Source organism: Pagrus major, chromosome 22 (assembly GCF_040436345.1).
Source record: "Pagrus major chromosome 22, Pma_NU_1.0".
Classification (NCBI taxonomy): Eukaryota; Metazoa; Chordata; class Actinopteri; order Spariformes; family Sparidae; genus Pagrus; species Pagrus major.
In genome coordinates this window covers 16,495,397-16,509,959 of record NC_133236.1, presented here as the reverse complement: position 1 = coordinate 16,509,959, position 14,563 = coordinate 16,495,397, and the positions used below count along the sequence as shown (strand labels likewise).

The following is a 14,563-nucleotide window of genomic DNA, read 5'->3' as shown; positions in this document are numbered from 1 at the left end:
CCCTGCTGTTAGTATCTGTTCTGGCTCTTGTTTTGTGCTGCTGCAACAGTTGCTGCAGCCCTGTGACACAGAGCTAAACTAGCTGGGCCAGGTCCACGTCTGTGCTTAATCACCATTCCTGTTCCTCTGCAGACAGTATGACAGGAATAACAATGAAGGCTGAATGGAGAGTCTTTGGGAGGAGATTCTTTAAACACAGACTTCAAAATTTAAACTCAGCAGTCTGCTTTGATCTGCTATGTCTCTTCAGTAGAGCTGCAAAGATTAGCTGATCTAAGGAAAATTAGTTGCCTTTCTTTATTTATGAAAGTAAATAAAGAATCTTTAGGTTTTTGAAGAAGCAACTTGAAAACGCCACTTTGGGATCTGAGAAATTGTGATAAGCATATTTCACATTTCATAGACTAAAACATTAATAATTTATCCATAAAAGTAATTGTTAGTTGCAGCCCTGCTTTTCAGTAGTGCTTTATTTGCAGATTCCCCAAGCTGAAATCTGCTTTTATTGAGGTTTTTGGACACACATTTTGTTATCGAAGGTGATGTTTTTGCTTCTTCATATAATTGTGTGTCGTCCTCTCAAAGATAAATAGGGCAGTAGGACATCTTTTGCTCACACCTCTGCTTATAGAGGCACGATTACTACTTTGGATACTGCTTATTGATAAAAACTATCTCCCGAAGCACATTTGTGTAAAATATCTGCTGTACATTTGCAGACCTCATTTTTCCCATTTTTGCCCCCAACTTTGTGCTTCAGTTTATCCCCACAATGTAACAGAAAAAGTAAATATTGCTCTTTTGTGTTTGTTTGTTTTGATGATTGTGCTTCAAGGGAAACCTACTTTTTGAGATCTGTGGAAGGCCTGTGTAGCCAGAATCTGGCCCTTGTGATTGCCAATTTGTTTATAGGGCAAGACACTTTGGGAGGTAATCACCCTCTATTTGGTGAAATGAGCTCTGAAATCTCCTGTGGCTGGTGCCCTCGTCTGTGGGGTTACTGGAGTGAAGTGCACCGTACTATAAGAGCACTTCATCCCAGGTGACTTGCCTTTCAGTCACTGACCCCATGCTGGAAACCCTTCCAGCCGTACTTTCTGCTTTGGCTGTGATTGTAGCTCTCCCCATATTAAACTGGCTGCACTGTGTCAGCTTTCATGCAAGTGTCTATTGAAAGCAGAGTGGTCTACTTTGTCTGTGGAATAAATGAATACAGCAGAGTTGGTGACATTTGAGGCCTCTAATTGAACCTTTACTGGCTAATTCTTTGTCTTGTATCAGTTCAAGAGCTTCTTCTCAAGTCTAAATGATTTAATTACAGTAACTGCTATTGTGTGAAAGCACACACAGTCACTCATTTAGTGTGATTGTCTATTTACTGTGGTATGAAACCTCCAACAACAGGGAGAAACACATTGTTAAAGAACATACCAAGTCCTTGTGTGAGTCTGTCTCTTTATGTGCTCCCTGGGATCAGCAAAGAAATGCCTCTCCTCCACGGTGCCCTCCGCTGTAACCATGGCCACGCCAACTGGTTTTTCAAGCTGTGTGGCACTTAAGAATGCAAGGCTAACCTACAACACTGTCTCTCCAATGAGGGCAGCTGGCCCACAATGCAGCAGTGCAGCCAAGGCTTCGCCGAGGAACAGTCTTGTGCTGGTTTAACCCCTTCTGCTCTGTTGAACCACAGCACTGCTCATTTAATAAGATGGAGTTCTAAAGAGGCTTTCTTGACCCGAGGTTTTGTCTTAGCAATCATCACTCACTCACTCACACACACAAAAACACAAAAAATGTCTTTTACTCATGTTTTCTGACACAACCTTTTGGGAATTATCTGCATTTGGAACCACCGGTTAAACATATTATTATTTCATTAATCTACAAAATTAAATCACACACACTGACATCATTTTCACTAAATTTTGCTTTATAAAAAACAAGCATCTGTCCAAGATGTTCCTGCCACATGCCACTTGTCATGTTTTGTAAGATAATGTTTATAAAACATAGCACAAAGAGCATTTGAAATTTAATTTGATTATTGAAGAATGTGATTAACTGTTTAAAATGGCTCTTATAACATATGTTATATTTTTTATGACAATGTTCAACCTTACAGATTAAATTGTGCTCAATGTTGACTGTTCTGGGTGCCTTCTTACTTTTAGGGACTTTGGTATCTACCCAGACTGCAACAGTACTTGAACCTGAAAAATACGTTTTATTCCTTGTGTATTTTGACGTACTGTTTCTACTGGCTGTTTCTATCAAATGCTGATATTCCCTACAAGTTAATTCTGATACAGTAATACGAGTCACAATCCAGCTTCATTTCCAGTAACCACAGCGTCTTTCCCTTTCAAAATCACTGCAAGCTGTCAGTTAAGTTTTATGAACTGCATCACTATTACAGTATTTTGTTTAACCATGAATCCATTGATAAAGCATAGCTCAGTAAGCCACAAGACTCTGATAGAAATATTCAATCACTGAGATAACTTCCACATTGTTTTCTCAATTCCTCAAGTATGTGTCAGGATCAGTAATTGAGCGAAATTCCAGTTCAGTCAGTACGGTTTCACAGCAGAGTTTCGCTGTGAGGTTGATGGCTGGCTTCCTTTCTAGATTAAAACACTATCGGCTTGTCAATGTTTACAGTGCTACTTTGTATTGTGCTGAATGAGATTGGCATCCGTTCAGTACGTCTGGCACAATAGAAAGGCATGCCACACCCCAGATTCATCCCTCGAACAACTACATGCTCGAACAGTGGATACAGAAATCCATGTTCACATTCAACCTGACAGCTTCTACAACTACGTAGAAGTGGATTGACTGAAATTAATGACAGTAATTGTTTGGTGTTAATGTCTACATAACATTTAACTACACTGTAAACTTTTAAAATTTGTGAACCAGTATGGCTGTAATAAATAGGCCTGTAACTAATGTTTTTTTTATTATCGATATTGTGACAAGTATTTTCTCGATAAATCTTTTACTGGACAAGTCTTCACTTTGCTTGTTTTGTCTGACAAACAGTCCAAAACCAAACGATATTACATTTATTTAAGATTATTTTTCTGTTGATTGATCAGTTGATTAATGGTGCAGGTCTTATAATAACAATAAACTTTATTTGTACATCACCTTTCTGACATAAGTGTAGCTCGGCATGCTTTACATCAAAGTGTATTAAAAACATTTGAAACATCTAAATTAAAACATGATGTCATTAAGAATGACAAAAATCAAGATTAAAAAGGTCAGTCTTAAGACTCATGTTAAGATGTTTTTCTTCGTTGCCTTAACTGGTGGTCATTGACTCCTGTAATGTTCAAGAGTAGAGTGAGGGACAGTATCCTAGCTATGAAGGCGTTAAACCATTTAGAGTCTTGTTAAGTAGCAATAAAATCTCAAAATCAATTCAAAAAGAGACAGGAAGCCGATGCAGAGATGCTAAACTGAATGTAATGAGCTCTCTTTTACTTGTTGGTAGCTGCATTTTGTTCAAACTGAAGTTAAATTACTGATTTTCTTGGAAAATCCCGAGCAACCAAAGCATGAATCAATGTCAGAAAGAGTAAGACATGGTCCAACATTTGAAACATTTGTCTGTGACTCAAGCTTTTTGCCTCAGATTGAATCTCTTTTGCCAGAGTTTTAAGTGTAATTTAGTCTCCTGGTAGGATCAGCACTAATAACTATAATTATGGTTTTGTCCTTGTATAATTCAAATACTTAGTGCGCATTGAAAGTCCAATATTTCTGGGTCAGTCTGTTAAATGAGTCAGACTGTTGGGATCACCAGGCACTAATGATATAAACAGTTGTAAGTCATCCACTTAGCTTTGTACATTGTGCGGTTGTATAATTTGTCTGATTGTGTACCCATTGCAGTAATGTCAGGGTTATAACATATATGGTTATACAATACGTCAAAATAGATCAAAAGATGACGATTTAACGTTCATGTTCACGTGCTTTCTTCCTCAGATTGACCCCAAAGATTGGCTTCCCCTGGAGTGAGATCAGAAACATTTCCTTCAACGATAAGAAGTTCATCATCAAGCCCATCGACAAAAAGTCTCCGGTGAGTGAAATTCAGATTTTATACATGCTGAAAATACTCTGTCTTCCCCTATAAATTCTCCTTTTATAGTCTTCACCAGTTCAAGAGTTCTTGTTCCACTTCAGATTAAATGAAGCTTTCAGAGCAGATTAGGTTGCAGTGGGTGTCTTTATTTAAACTCTCTGCTTCCGTTTTACCTGTGGCATCATGTTTCTCTGTAGTGGAGAGAAAAACCATTAGACATATCCTCCGTCTGATCTCGCATGCAGAACAGACGGGGCTACTTTTCAGGCAGTGCTATTAGTGATGGACCCCAAACACTCAGAAAAGTGTACACCTTATCTGTGTCGGCCAGGCTGTTTTACCTTCAGTATACTGTTTGTCGGAGTAATCTTTATTAAAATTTTCCCTGCACTTGCTCAGGGCCTCGACTGAAGTCTTTGTCCTTTATCAGAAAGGCACAACAAACAGGCAGCTGAACACTTTATTCAGCCTGTTTGTTCACTTTACCTCTCTTTCTTATTCCTTCTGTCTGTTTTTCCTCCACATTTCAGGACTTTGTGTTTTATGCACCGAGACTGCGCATAAACAAGCGCATCCTGCAGCTTTGCATGGGCAACCACGAGCTGTACATGCGTCGCCGCAAGCCGGACACGATTGAGGTGCAGCAGATGAAGGCCCAGGCCCGAGAGGAGAAGCAGCAGAAGCAGATGGAGAAGTACGTAGATGCATGGAAACATGTATATGTGATATGTAGATTTAGTTTTCTTCCTGTTATGAACAAAATCTTCTTTAATTCCTTCCTAATAAAAAATCTAAATCAAGTTAAAAACTCAGTTTACAGTCATTAAACTAAAATAAAGCAATAAATCCTGATGTCTGAGAAGCTAGAAACCTGCTGGTGCCTCTGCCTAGCAAATGACTTCAACAGTTAATCGACTATCAAAATGGTTGACAATGAAGATTTGCTTGTTTGACTAAACAATTAATTGTCTAATTGTTGCAGCTTTACAAGATTCTCAATCCTCTAATTTAATTAAAGGAGCACACTTTGATGATAACACTGCGAGACAGAGCTCCATGAAGGAGATCAAGGCCACCTTCTCACCTCCTTCTCTACTGTCTGAAGCAGCTTCACTAATGTCAGATTCTGTTCGCAGCCACTTTCAGTTCATGCATTTCAAAATGCAAAGTGAAACCATTCAGTGAGTAGTAAAGCAGCATTCCTTCTAAAATACGGGAAATCTGCTTCCTGAATCGGCTGAACTGAAAGAGAGTGGATGTTGACCCGGTCTCAGCTCCAGCTGTCTACCCACTGTCTGCTCCATACAGCTGTTCAAACACGGTGATGTAATGCAGAGCAGACAACAGAGTAAATACCAGTGGGAGAGCCATTAGATCACAAGGCCCCAGAGTTAGGGTTCACACACAGTAGCTCACAGTGGTCAGTGTGTCCAAACACAGTTACAGTTACAGTTACGAGTCCCGTATGATGGTTCATTTAGACTTAATTAAACCCCCAGGGAGATATCAGACTGCTGCTGGAGCAAAAGTAAAACAATCATGTAAGGAAATGTATAGCGGAAATATTTTATTCCACTGATAGAAGTTTTCCCTGACAATAAAACCTTTTTGCATGATTTTTAAAAAATAAATCTACAGTAGATAACTGTGTAAGTACAAGGCTCAATTGCACAGTGAATGAATAATGGACTAATCTAAAGTATTTAGTATTAAATAACAAATACAGTAAAACAACAAAGACTTCCCTTATTTGTAGTATGTAGAGAAAATACTTTGAATATAGTCTGTATTTTGACTTGAGTATTTTTAATTTTAAATGAGCTTAGTTCCCTAGTTTCTGTCGGAATAGTTGTAAAATCTATTTGCCGATCATCAGAAAATTAGTTGAACAATTTTGATAATTGACAAAAAATGCTTTAAAATTTGCCATTTGATTGAAAAATTAATCGAGAATAATCTTATCTTCCTGCTTCTCAAATATTAATATTTTCCGGTTATCTCAGTCTTCTATGATAATAAACTGAATATCTTTGCGTTTTGGACCGATTCAGTTGACCAATTGATCACGAAACTTACTGTTAATCAAAAATGAAAATAATGGTTAGATGCAGCCCTACTTCTCACTCTTATATATCATTGTAAAGTGAATATTTTTGGATTTTGAAGTCTGAATAGTTAATTAGAAACATAATTGACAGATTAATCGATGATTTAAATAGTTGTTGGTTGCAGCCTTAGACAACATTTCACACCAGAATATGTTTAATTATTCAAAGCATTTTTTAAGCCAAATGCCACAAATTCACTCATAGTATGTGAATATTTTCTATTTTGTTTAATAGTAAATTGAATCTATTTGGGTTTCTTTTTTAACAAAATAGTCTTTTTACTGACATTTCATTGACCAAACTTTAGTCAGTTGATGGATATAAAAAAAAAAGTTAAGTTCTGTCTTAATATAGGTTAAAATCTAAATATTTTCTGGCAGCTTTTCATACCACCTTTCACAGAATTGTATTTAAACACTTTAATTTAAGGGAATCTTGTTGCCAAATGCTTGTATATGTTGTGCATATACGCTGTGAGGCCTCACCTGATTTTCATGTGAGATAAATGGAACTTCCATGAGAGTCTAGTATACTTTGTGAAAGACGATGCACATTTTGAACAGTGGTAATACAGCAGTCTGTGCATCCATGCAGTGAATCTGGGCTCGTTTGTCTGTGTGGGGGCTCACTGACCGTTGTTAATCAGCCGTAACTATGCATCAACTATGTCAGCTCTCATTGTTGGCTCACGCCGGCTGTGTCTTATCTGCAGGGCCCAGCTGGAGAACGAGAAGAAGAAGAGAGAGGCCATCGAGAAAGAGAAGGAGCAGATGGAGCAAGAGAAGAAGGAGCTGATGATGCGGCTCTACCAGTACGAGGAGCAGACCAAGAAGGCGGAGAAAGGTTAGCGAGGCCCTCTGTGTCTTTTAGTGACTCATGTGTCACTTAACCCGGACAAACCAGAGTCTGTGTGTGTGAAGATAGACTGGTTGTACAGTGATTAAGACTAACAGGTTATGGATGCAGGTTACATGTTTTGTAAACGACATGGATGATGAAAGCTACAGTTGGTTTGAATTGTAGATAACAATAACTTCATTCATAAAGCACCCTTAAATTTAGACTTTACAAAGGGCTTTGACTGACAAAGCAATGGCAGGAAACTTAGGAAGACAATATAAAAGAATAAAAGACAAACGGTGACAACCCCAGATTAAAGAAAAGCTAAAACACAAAGGCAAAAAAAACAAAGTGCTAAACACTGAATGTCAGTATGAATAAATACAAATAAAAGGAATTAAAGAAATAAACACAATGGAAACACAACATCATATAAGAGGATTTAAAGGTCCAGTGTGGATTTAGTGGTATCTAGCAGTGAGGCTGCAGATTGCAGCCAACTGAACACCCCTCGTCTCACCCTTCCCGAAGGAGGCTGTTACAAATGTGAACAATACAAAAGCCCTTGTCTAGAGTCAGATTGTCCATTCTGGGCTAATGTAGGAACGTAGCAATGCAACATGGCGGACTCCGCTCCCTCTGTAGATATAAAAGGCAGTTTGAAGGTAACAAAAACACGATTCTTAGTTTCACGTGATTACACTCATGAAAACATAATTACCAATATTATATAGAACAAATGAAAAGAAAAGAAAGGGATTAAAAAAATGATATGACCATCATGCTCCTAGGTTATAATGGAAATTTAATTCAGAATCAGAGCAAAGATCAAGAACCTTTTTTTTTTTCCCAATGGATGGATATTTTATATTTTTTTCACCAAAAATCTCATGAAAATAACAAGTATCGTCCATGTGGCCAAATCTTATTGTCTTAGTGTAGTTTTTTCCGAGTCAACACCATAAATAGTCACCAGAACACCAAATGCGTGTTAATCCATGACTGAAAATAGTCCCCAACAAATGCACTATTTATTTATGGTTAAGTAACGTTTGCCTGAACCCACAATGCTCAAAACACAAAACATTATTTTTAAAGTGCAACTATATAACGATTAACGTCTTTAATAGGGAGTCAAAAAAGTATTGATAAAGTATTGATAGATACATTGGTTTTGGTCTTTGTTAACTTTTCGTCAGCTTCATGGTTCCTTTTTCGTTGTTTCAGAGCTGCAGGAACAGCTCCAGAGAGCCATGATGTTGGAGCAGGAGCGGAGGAGAGCAGAGGAAGAGGCAATTCGTCTGGAGGCAGAGCGTCAGGCTGCCCTGGTGGCTAAAGAGGAGCTGGCCCGTGAGGCTGAGAGCCAGAAGAAGAGTCAGGAGCAGCTGGTCAGTATTTTAATGACACCATTGAATTATTTAAAGGAAAAGTTCACCCCAGTCACAGAAAGCATAAGCTTGTTGGCCGCCAGCTGAAGTCTTTGCGGTGTGTTCAAGTGTAACTTTTTGGCAGAGCTAGTTCTTTGCTGTTCATTTGGTGGGTCAGGGCCTTTAGACTACGCCGGACGAGCATTTTTAAAAACATTTTAAACCAGTCTACTTCAGTTGTTTAAAAGAATGCTACAGTGCTTGCTGTGAAGCTCCAGAAATGTTTTGCAGACTACAAAACATCACCTGACTTTCCATCTGCATGAGGCTGAGTAGATAATGACTGAATTTTCCTTTTTGGGTGAACTTATTCTTTATTTAAGGACTTCAGAGTCTATTCCAGGAATCCCAAATTTACCACCTGCTGTCATTTTATTTTCTACTTTAAACTTGAACACAAAAGATTTTCTAGCATTGGCAGAACTGAGTCTGATCACCTCTTTAAAAGCAGTTTCAACAATGAAAGTCTCAAACTTTTCTGCAAGATAAGACAAATTAAAACCTTTATGCAGCTCTTTTTCTGTCCAGTCTGTACCAGTCACATTGCAGACTGGTGTATTCAGCAGTGCCTGGCTACTGTAGCTCCAGACAAAACCACTCTGTAGCGTCCAGCTGGACCACACCCCATTACTTCAGACTAACCGCCCCCCTCAACCCGAGCCGCTTGGCTGTGGACCACCCACAGCACTGCATGCTGCTGCCTCGTTCACTTTAACAACCTCGGACAGTAAAGCTGTGGTTCCACATTCAGCCACAAACACCAGCAGAGTTTTATCGGACAGACACCTGCTGTGACACCCTTTATACTTAAACCCTATTAAGACGCTTAAGTCTCTGTGTGACACCCACTGACTGACTGAAAAAGACATGCTGGAGTCGTGTCAGCATGTTTTTGAAAGCATGTAACTTATTGATAATAGTACACTGTGTCCCTGTGTGTTCACTGAGTGAGTAGTTTTCCAGCAGAACACCTTTCACATAATTTCACGGCCAAGTTGCTCCACTGTGGGCCAGAGTCTGTTCAGTGTCTTCACAATGAACAGCTCCAGCAGGTGTACCGCTGAACACTGAGCCTCCGGTTAGCTCAGTCTGGTGAAAGACAAGCTGTTCACATTGTTGTGGCGGTGAGAAGGAATGTACAACAACACCCACAATGACTGCACAGGGTCTGGTTACACTTCATCAGGAGGCTCTGCTCCACTATTTGCATATTCATGTTATTCCTTTTCTCTGAGGGTCTTTGAGCGGTGATTCACTTGTACAGTAACAGTAGAGTTACAATTTGCATATGAATATTTGACTGGATGCTTGTTTTAAGCTGTCAGGAAGTGGTCACAATATACTGTAAAGCGCATTTACTTTTGCTGATTTTTCAAAATTTGGATGCAAACTAGACAAGTAAAATAAAAGCAATTGTATTAATTGGAGCCAAAAACTGCACCTCCCTTTATTCATTTGTCGAAACAGCCACTTTGACTTGACCCGTCAAAGTCTTCCTGAAACCCTCAGTTAGATAAGATGTTTTGCTGACAGATTTGATGGATAAACTCTTGCACGCCACCAGTGCTGTTTCTTCATAAGTCAGATGTCACTCAGCTGCTATAGGAGGGATTTGAGACTGAAAATATGCTGAAATCAGAAATACTTTATTGATCCCCGAGGGGAAATGTTACACTAGAGAGAGACAATAAGGAATAAGAGTTAGTCAAAATAAAATATAAAATAATTGTTTAAAAAGTGCATTCACCTTTAATAAGTGACAACTACATACATCATTTACATTTAGAAATAGAATGCTACTAGAAATAGAGATGTAAAATATGTGCTAAGTACTACACTATACAGTAACTACAGTGTCGATAATATTGACTAGTATTTCAGTTTGTAATAGTTGACAGTAGTAAACAGTATAAATAAATGCTACAAACAAACCAATTGAGCAGAAAAAAAATAGACACGTAAAAAATGTTCCTGCAAAGAATGAAGATCCAGACTCATTTGCAGAGCGATATCTTTACCCAGCTACATGAATGAATTCTGGACTATTAAATAGGTGTTTTTCCTGTTTTGTATTAGGCTGCAGAGCTAGCAGAGCACACTGCCAAGATCGTTGCGCTGGAGGATGCCAAGAGACGCAAGGAGGAGGAGGCCAACACATGGCAGCTCAAGGTGAGAGATTTAACCGCAGTGTACAGGATACAGGAGGCTCATTCAGAGAAATAGATTTGTTTAGACATTTTCTCTAACCTGCCCAAACTGTTCAATAAACAAGGTAGTTGTGAGACTGTTTGTTGTTGATAAACAAATCATAAAAGGAAACAAATGTGGATGGGACAGGGAGGAAGAAATCTGATTTTGTAGCTGAATTCAGAGACAAATCAAAGTAAACTGACTTCTGTTACTGACTCCTCTTCTCACCAGGCCATGGAGGCCCAGGACGATCTGATCAAAACCAAGGAGGAGCTGCACACGGTGATGACGCCCCCGCCCCTGCCTGTGCTCCCTCCACCTCCCCCCATGTACGACAACATGGACGACAACAGCGACAGCGAGGAAAACACCAGCACGCACAGCGCTGACCTGCAAATCGAAGGCATCAACGACCACCGCAACGAGGAGGATCGTCTCACCGAGGCCGAGAAGAACGAACGCGTCCAGAAACAGCTGAAGGTGAGGACAGAAAATTAACACCACGCACAGTCAATCATCTTCAACATGCAGATGCATTTAAATGAGATATTAGAGATGTCTCAATATTCAGCCCAATACAAGTCTTTTTCACACGTGTAGATTGGTTAAGAAATGAAATTGCTCACATTAATAAGCCATTATTGTATGTGTTTATCTTTTCTGGTGTCACAAAGAGTTCACAAACACATTACCAATGACCTGTTTTATATCCACAGTGAGGAATTGAATGCTGTCAAAGCAAAAAGCAGAAGCACTTATTTGGCAATATTTTGGATTTAAACTCAATGATAGTAGAGTGGTGTAGTTTGTAGTCCTAAAACCCGTAAATCATTTAGCAGTTTTGCACATCTGGTTCCCTTGTTCCAAAGTGTGAGGTTTTTTTAACCGGCTGTCGGTTAAATGCCTGAAATAACGTCTGTGGTTACCACAGGCTTAAGATATTTACATGTTTTGTTCTACTACATAAAATACATCATTAAATGTCTCACAATTCAATTATAAAGAACTTGCGTGTCTTAAAAAACGCGGTTGCTAACAAGTGGCTAAATGAGACTACAGAGGTTGTCAGGGATGGTAAACATCATCACAGTGAACACGGAGACTCATCTACTCACTCACTGTTTACAGGCCATCTTTAGTTACAAACTATGCTAACTAACTTTACAACTTGGTAGATTGATCAATTCACAGAAAACATGTATAGGAATTGTGTAGTAAGACGCTTACTGGTGGTAATGTTTAAGTCATGCAACCGCAATGTAGTTGTTTATAGTCTAATGTTAGCTCTTTACTTCTAGAGATTTAATTTATGCTTCGAAATACGCAAAAGGGTGTTCATCTGTGAAGCGAATCTTGCTGAACAAAACGTACAAGTATTATAAACTTGTGTTTACCAGAGTTTATTTTGAGCGGTAATCCAAAATCCAGTTAAAATAATCTCATAGGCTTTTTGTCAAGGGAACCAGGGCGATGCTAACCTCAGGGTTATCCTACAAATTTAGGTCATCCCTACACGACTCTACAGGGAACTTGATAACATTAATGAGGGAAAAGGAATTAGCTACCTCACCGAGAAGTTGGTGTGCAGCCTGTCACCTGCAGCTCTTCATCTAAAAGCTCCTTCCTCATCAGCATGGCAACCCTAACTCTTCTTTTCACTTTCTTTTTCACGAGGGATAATTCCTTGTACTGATGTAAGCAGTAGTAACTTGAAAACACAAACAATAGTAGCTTTATTTACTTATGGTTACTTGACACCTATTTCGTCACCTTGCTAAGTTGTAAACTTGTAATCAGATCTAGCTGTGCTAACCAAACGTAAACAAACCAAGAGTCAGCCATTGCCTCTGGAAAAGATGGCAACACGTGCTGGAAAATGTTTTTAAAAATATCCGTGTATGTGTAGACAAGCCCACAGTGGCACTACTATGGTGTGATTTAATGCTAGAAGTGTATCTCATGCCTCCTCTCCTTCTCTGCCCTCAGGCCTTGACCTCAGAGCTGGCTCAGGCGCGTGACGAGTCCAAGAACACCCAGAACGACCTCCTTCACAGTGAGAACATCCGGGCCGGCCGAGACAAATACAAGACCCTGCGACAGATCCGACAGGGCAACACCAAGCAGAGGATCGACGAGTTCGAGGCCTTATAAAAAGCCTTCAGCCCACAGCCACTCGCCCTTTCTGATTGGTCACTACATGTCGCTCTTTGGCTGACACACATCGACACACACAAACTCATGTAAAACACACATCAGTTGCAGACTAAACTGGAGCAGTATAAGCACAGCAGAAGCATCACTTACAGAGACACACTCCTGTCGTGAGTTTGTCTGGCGGTATGCAGGGCTTTGCAAATCCTTTGAAGAAAACTTAGTGCCAAAACCTCTCTTCTTAGTGTTTCAGATCTTATTTGTGTATTTGAATGTGTGTAATTTGATCAACTCAGACCAAATCATTATTGTTTTTATCCAGAGGTGTGATGAAGTAGTGGGACTAGCAAAAAATTTTATTATTATTTCATGATGTGCACATACAATATGTAATCAAAGCCTCGCTACTTTTTGATGTCTGTCATTTGTTGTGTAGGAAGACAAGGACAGTTTGTCGTTTATAGCGACCACTCAGAAAGGGGGAAAACAGTATAAGCAGGAAAATGTATGTTTGTTTTTGTTTTCCATTATATTTGAACACTTCCATTTATGTTAAATATTGCTATACAGTAGTTCAAATCATGCCTAGTTTGATATTTATACTGTATATGGGACATTAAAAAGGGTATTTCATCTTGGTTTGTATATTTTTGCTATCTACTAATGAAAACATTTAATGTTTTAAAGGTTTTATATATTGACCAAAATAATAGCAGTCTTATGTTCCAATATGTTTTACTTTAGATCACTAAATTAAAGAGATTTAATTGTAAATTATTATTTTTTACTGTAGGAAATATCCAGCTGCATGCCATTAAATCAGTTGAAGAGATTGCTATCTTTTTAGGTACTTCTGAGTAGTTTTTTTTTTGCCGTGCAGTTCACAGCATGCTGAGGAATGTCTTTACCCTTGGAGCACTGTGTCAACTGGGACACTTAGGTTTAATATATTTTATTTCTCTGTTCTGTGTCATGTCGTTGTTGGGTGAGAGTTGAGCATGTGTTTGCATGCTTTTACCCTCCTAAGTGGCCTTTCTCTCTGGCTGTCCCTCTGCAGGGTTCAGGCCCAGACAGTTGGTCCTCACTTCTTAGCCAAGGTGCATAGTCCAAAAAATGTGGATGTTACTTTGAAAAACCTTTTTTTAGTGTTAGACCTCCACTGAGGTTAAAATGAGGGTTGAGGTGAACTTTATGAAGAGTTTTTATTTTGCAGCTTGGTCATGATGGACTGACTCAGACAATATAACACGACATCTCACTCTCCTCTCTATGGACGTGGACTAGAGTAGCATCTACTGACACTGTAATGGTAACACACAGCTCTGCTGGCCTTTGTATATGAGCAGGATTTTATAATGAGGTGTTCAACATATTGGCAATAAAGAAAAATCTATGATTAGACAACAACGTGTGTTTATTTTGTACATTGTATGACCAGTTGTGTGTATACTCCTGTTCACATACTTTTGTTGACTACTAGGGATGACTTTATGATCTGGGTTCAGCCCCTTTAGTTCCTGCAAAGGGTAAGTTTGGTGTTATGCTAGTGACTTAGCCCGAGGGACGGTAATGTAGGTCTGTTGGTCCACCACTTTCCCATTTTGCCCTGAAAGACTTTCATGCTCCCCAGAAGTTGAACCTCCCTAATGACTGGTGATATCCCGACCTTTCCTCTAGTGCCACGAACAGATAAAAGTTTTTACTTGCCCTATGAACTGTCATGATTTGATCAAACATCTACTCAATTG

The 14,563-nt window shown here is 39.1% G+C and overlaps 1 protein-coding gene across 3 annotated transcripts in view; it reads left to right on the top strand.

The window, feature by feature from the left end:
- Positions 1–14,222, top strand: part of ezrb (ezrin b) — a 36,018-nt gene extending 21,796 nt beyond the window's left edge. For all 3 annotated transcript variants that reach the window (XM_073492667.1, XM_073492666.1, XM_073492665.1), the window contains 7 exons: positions 4,000–4,096; positions 4,630–4,793; positions 6,920–7,050; positions 8,275–8,435; positions 10,551–10,643; positions 10,896–11,144; positions 12,651–14,222. In XM_073492667.1, coding sequence (XP_073348768.1) covers positions 4,000–4,096; positions 4,630–4,793; positions 6,920–7,050; positions 8,275–8,435; positions 10,551–10,643; positions 10,896–11,144; positions 12,651–12,815 — 1,060 coding nt within the window. In that variant the 3' untranslated portion in view covers positions 12,816–14,222. The remainder of the gene's footprint in view (positions 1–3,999; positions 4,097–4,629; positions 4,794–6,919; positions 7,051–8,274; positions 8,436–10,550; positions 10,644–10,895; positions 11,145–12,650) is intronic.
- The last annotated feature ends 341 nt before the right edge of the window (positions 14,223–14,563 follow it).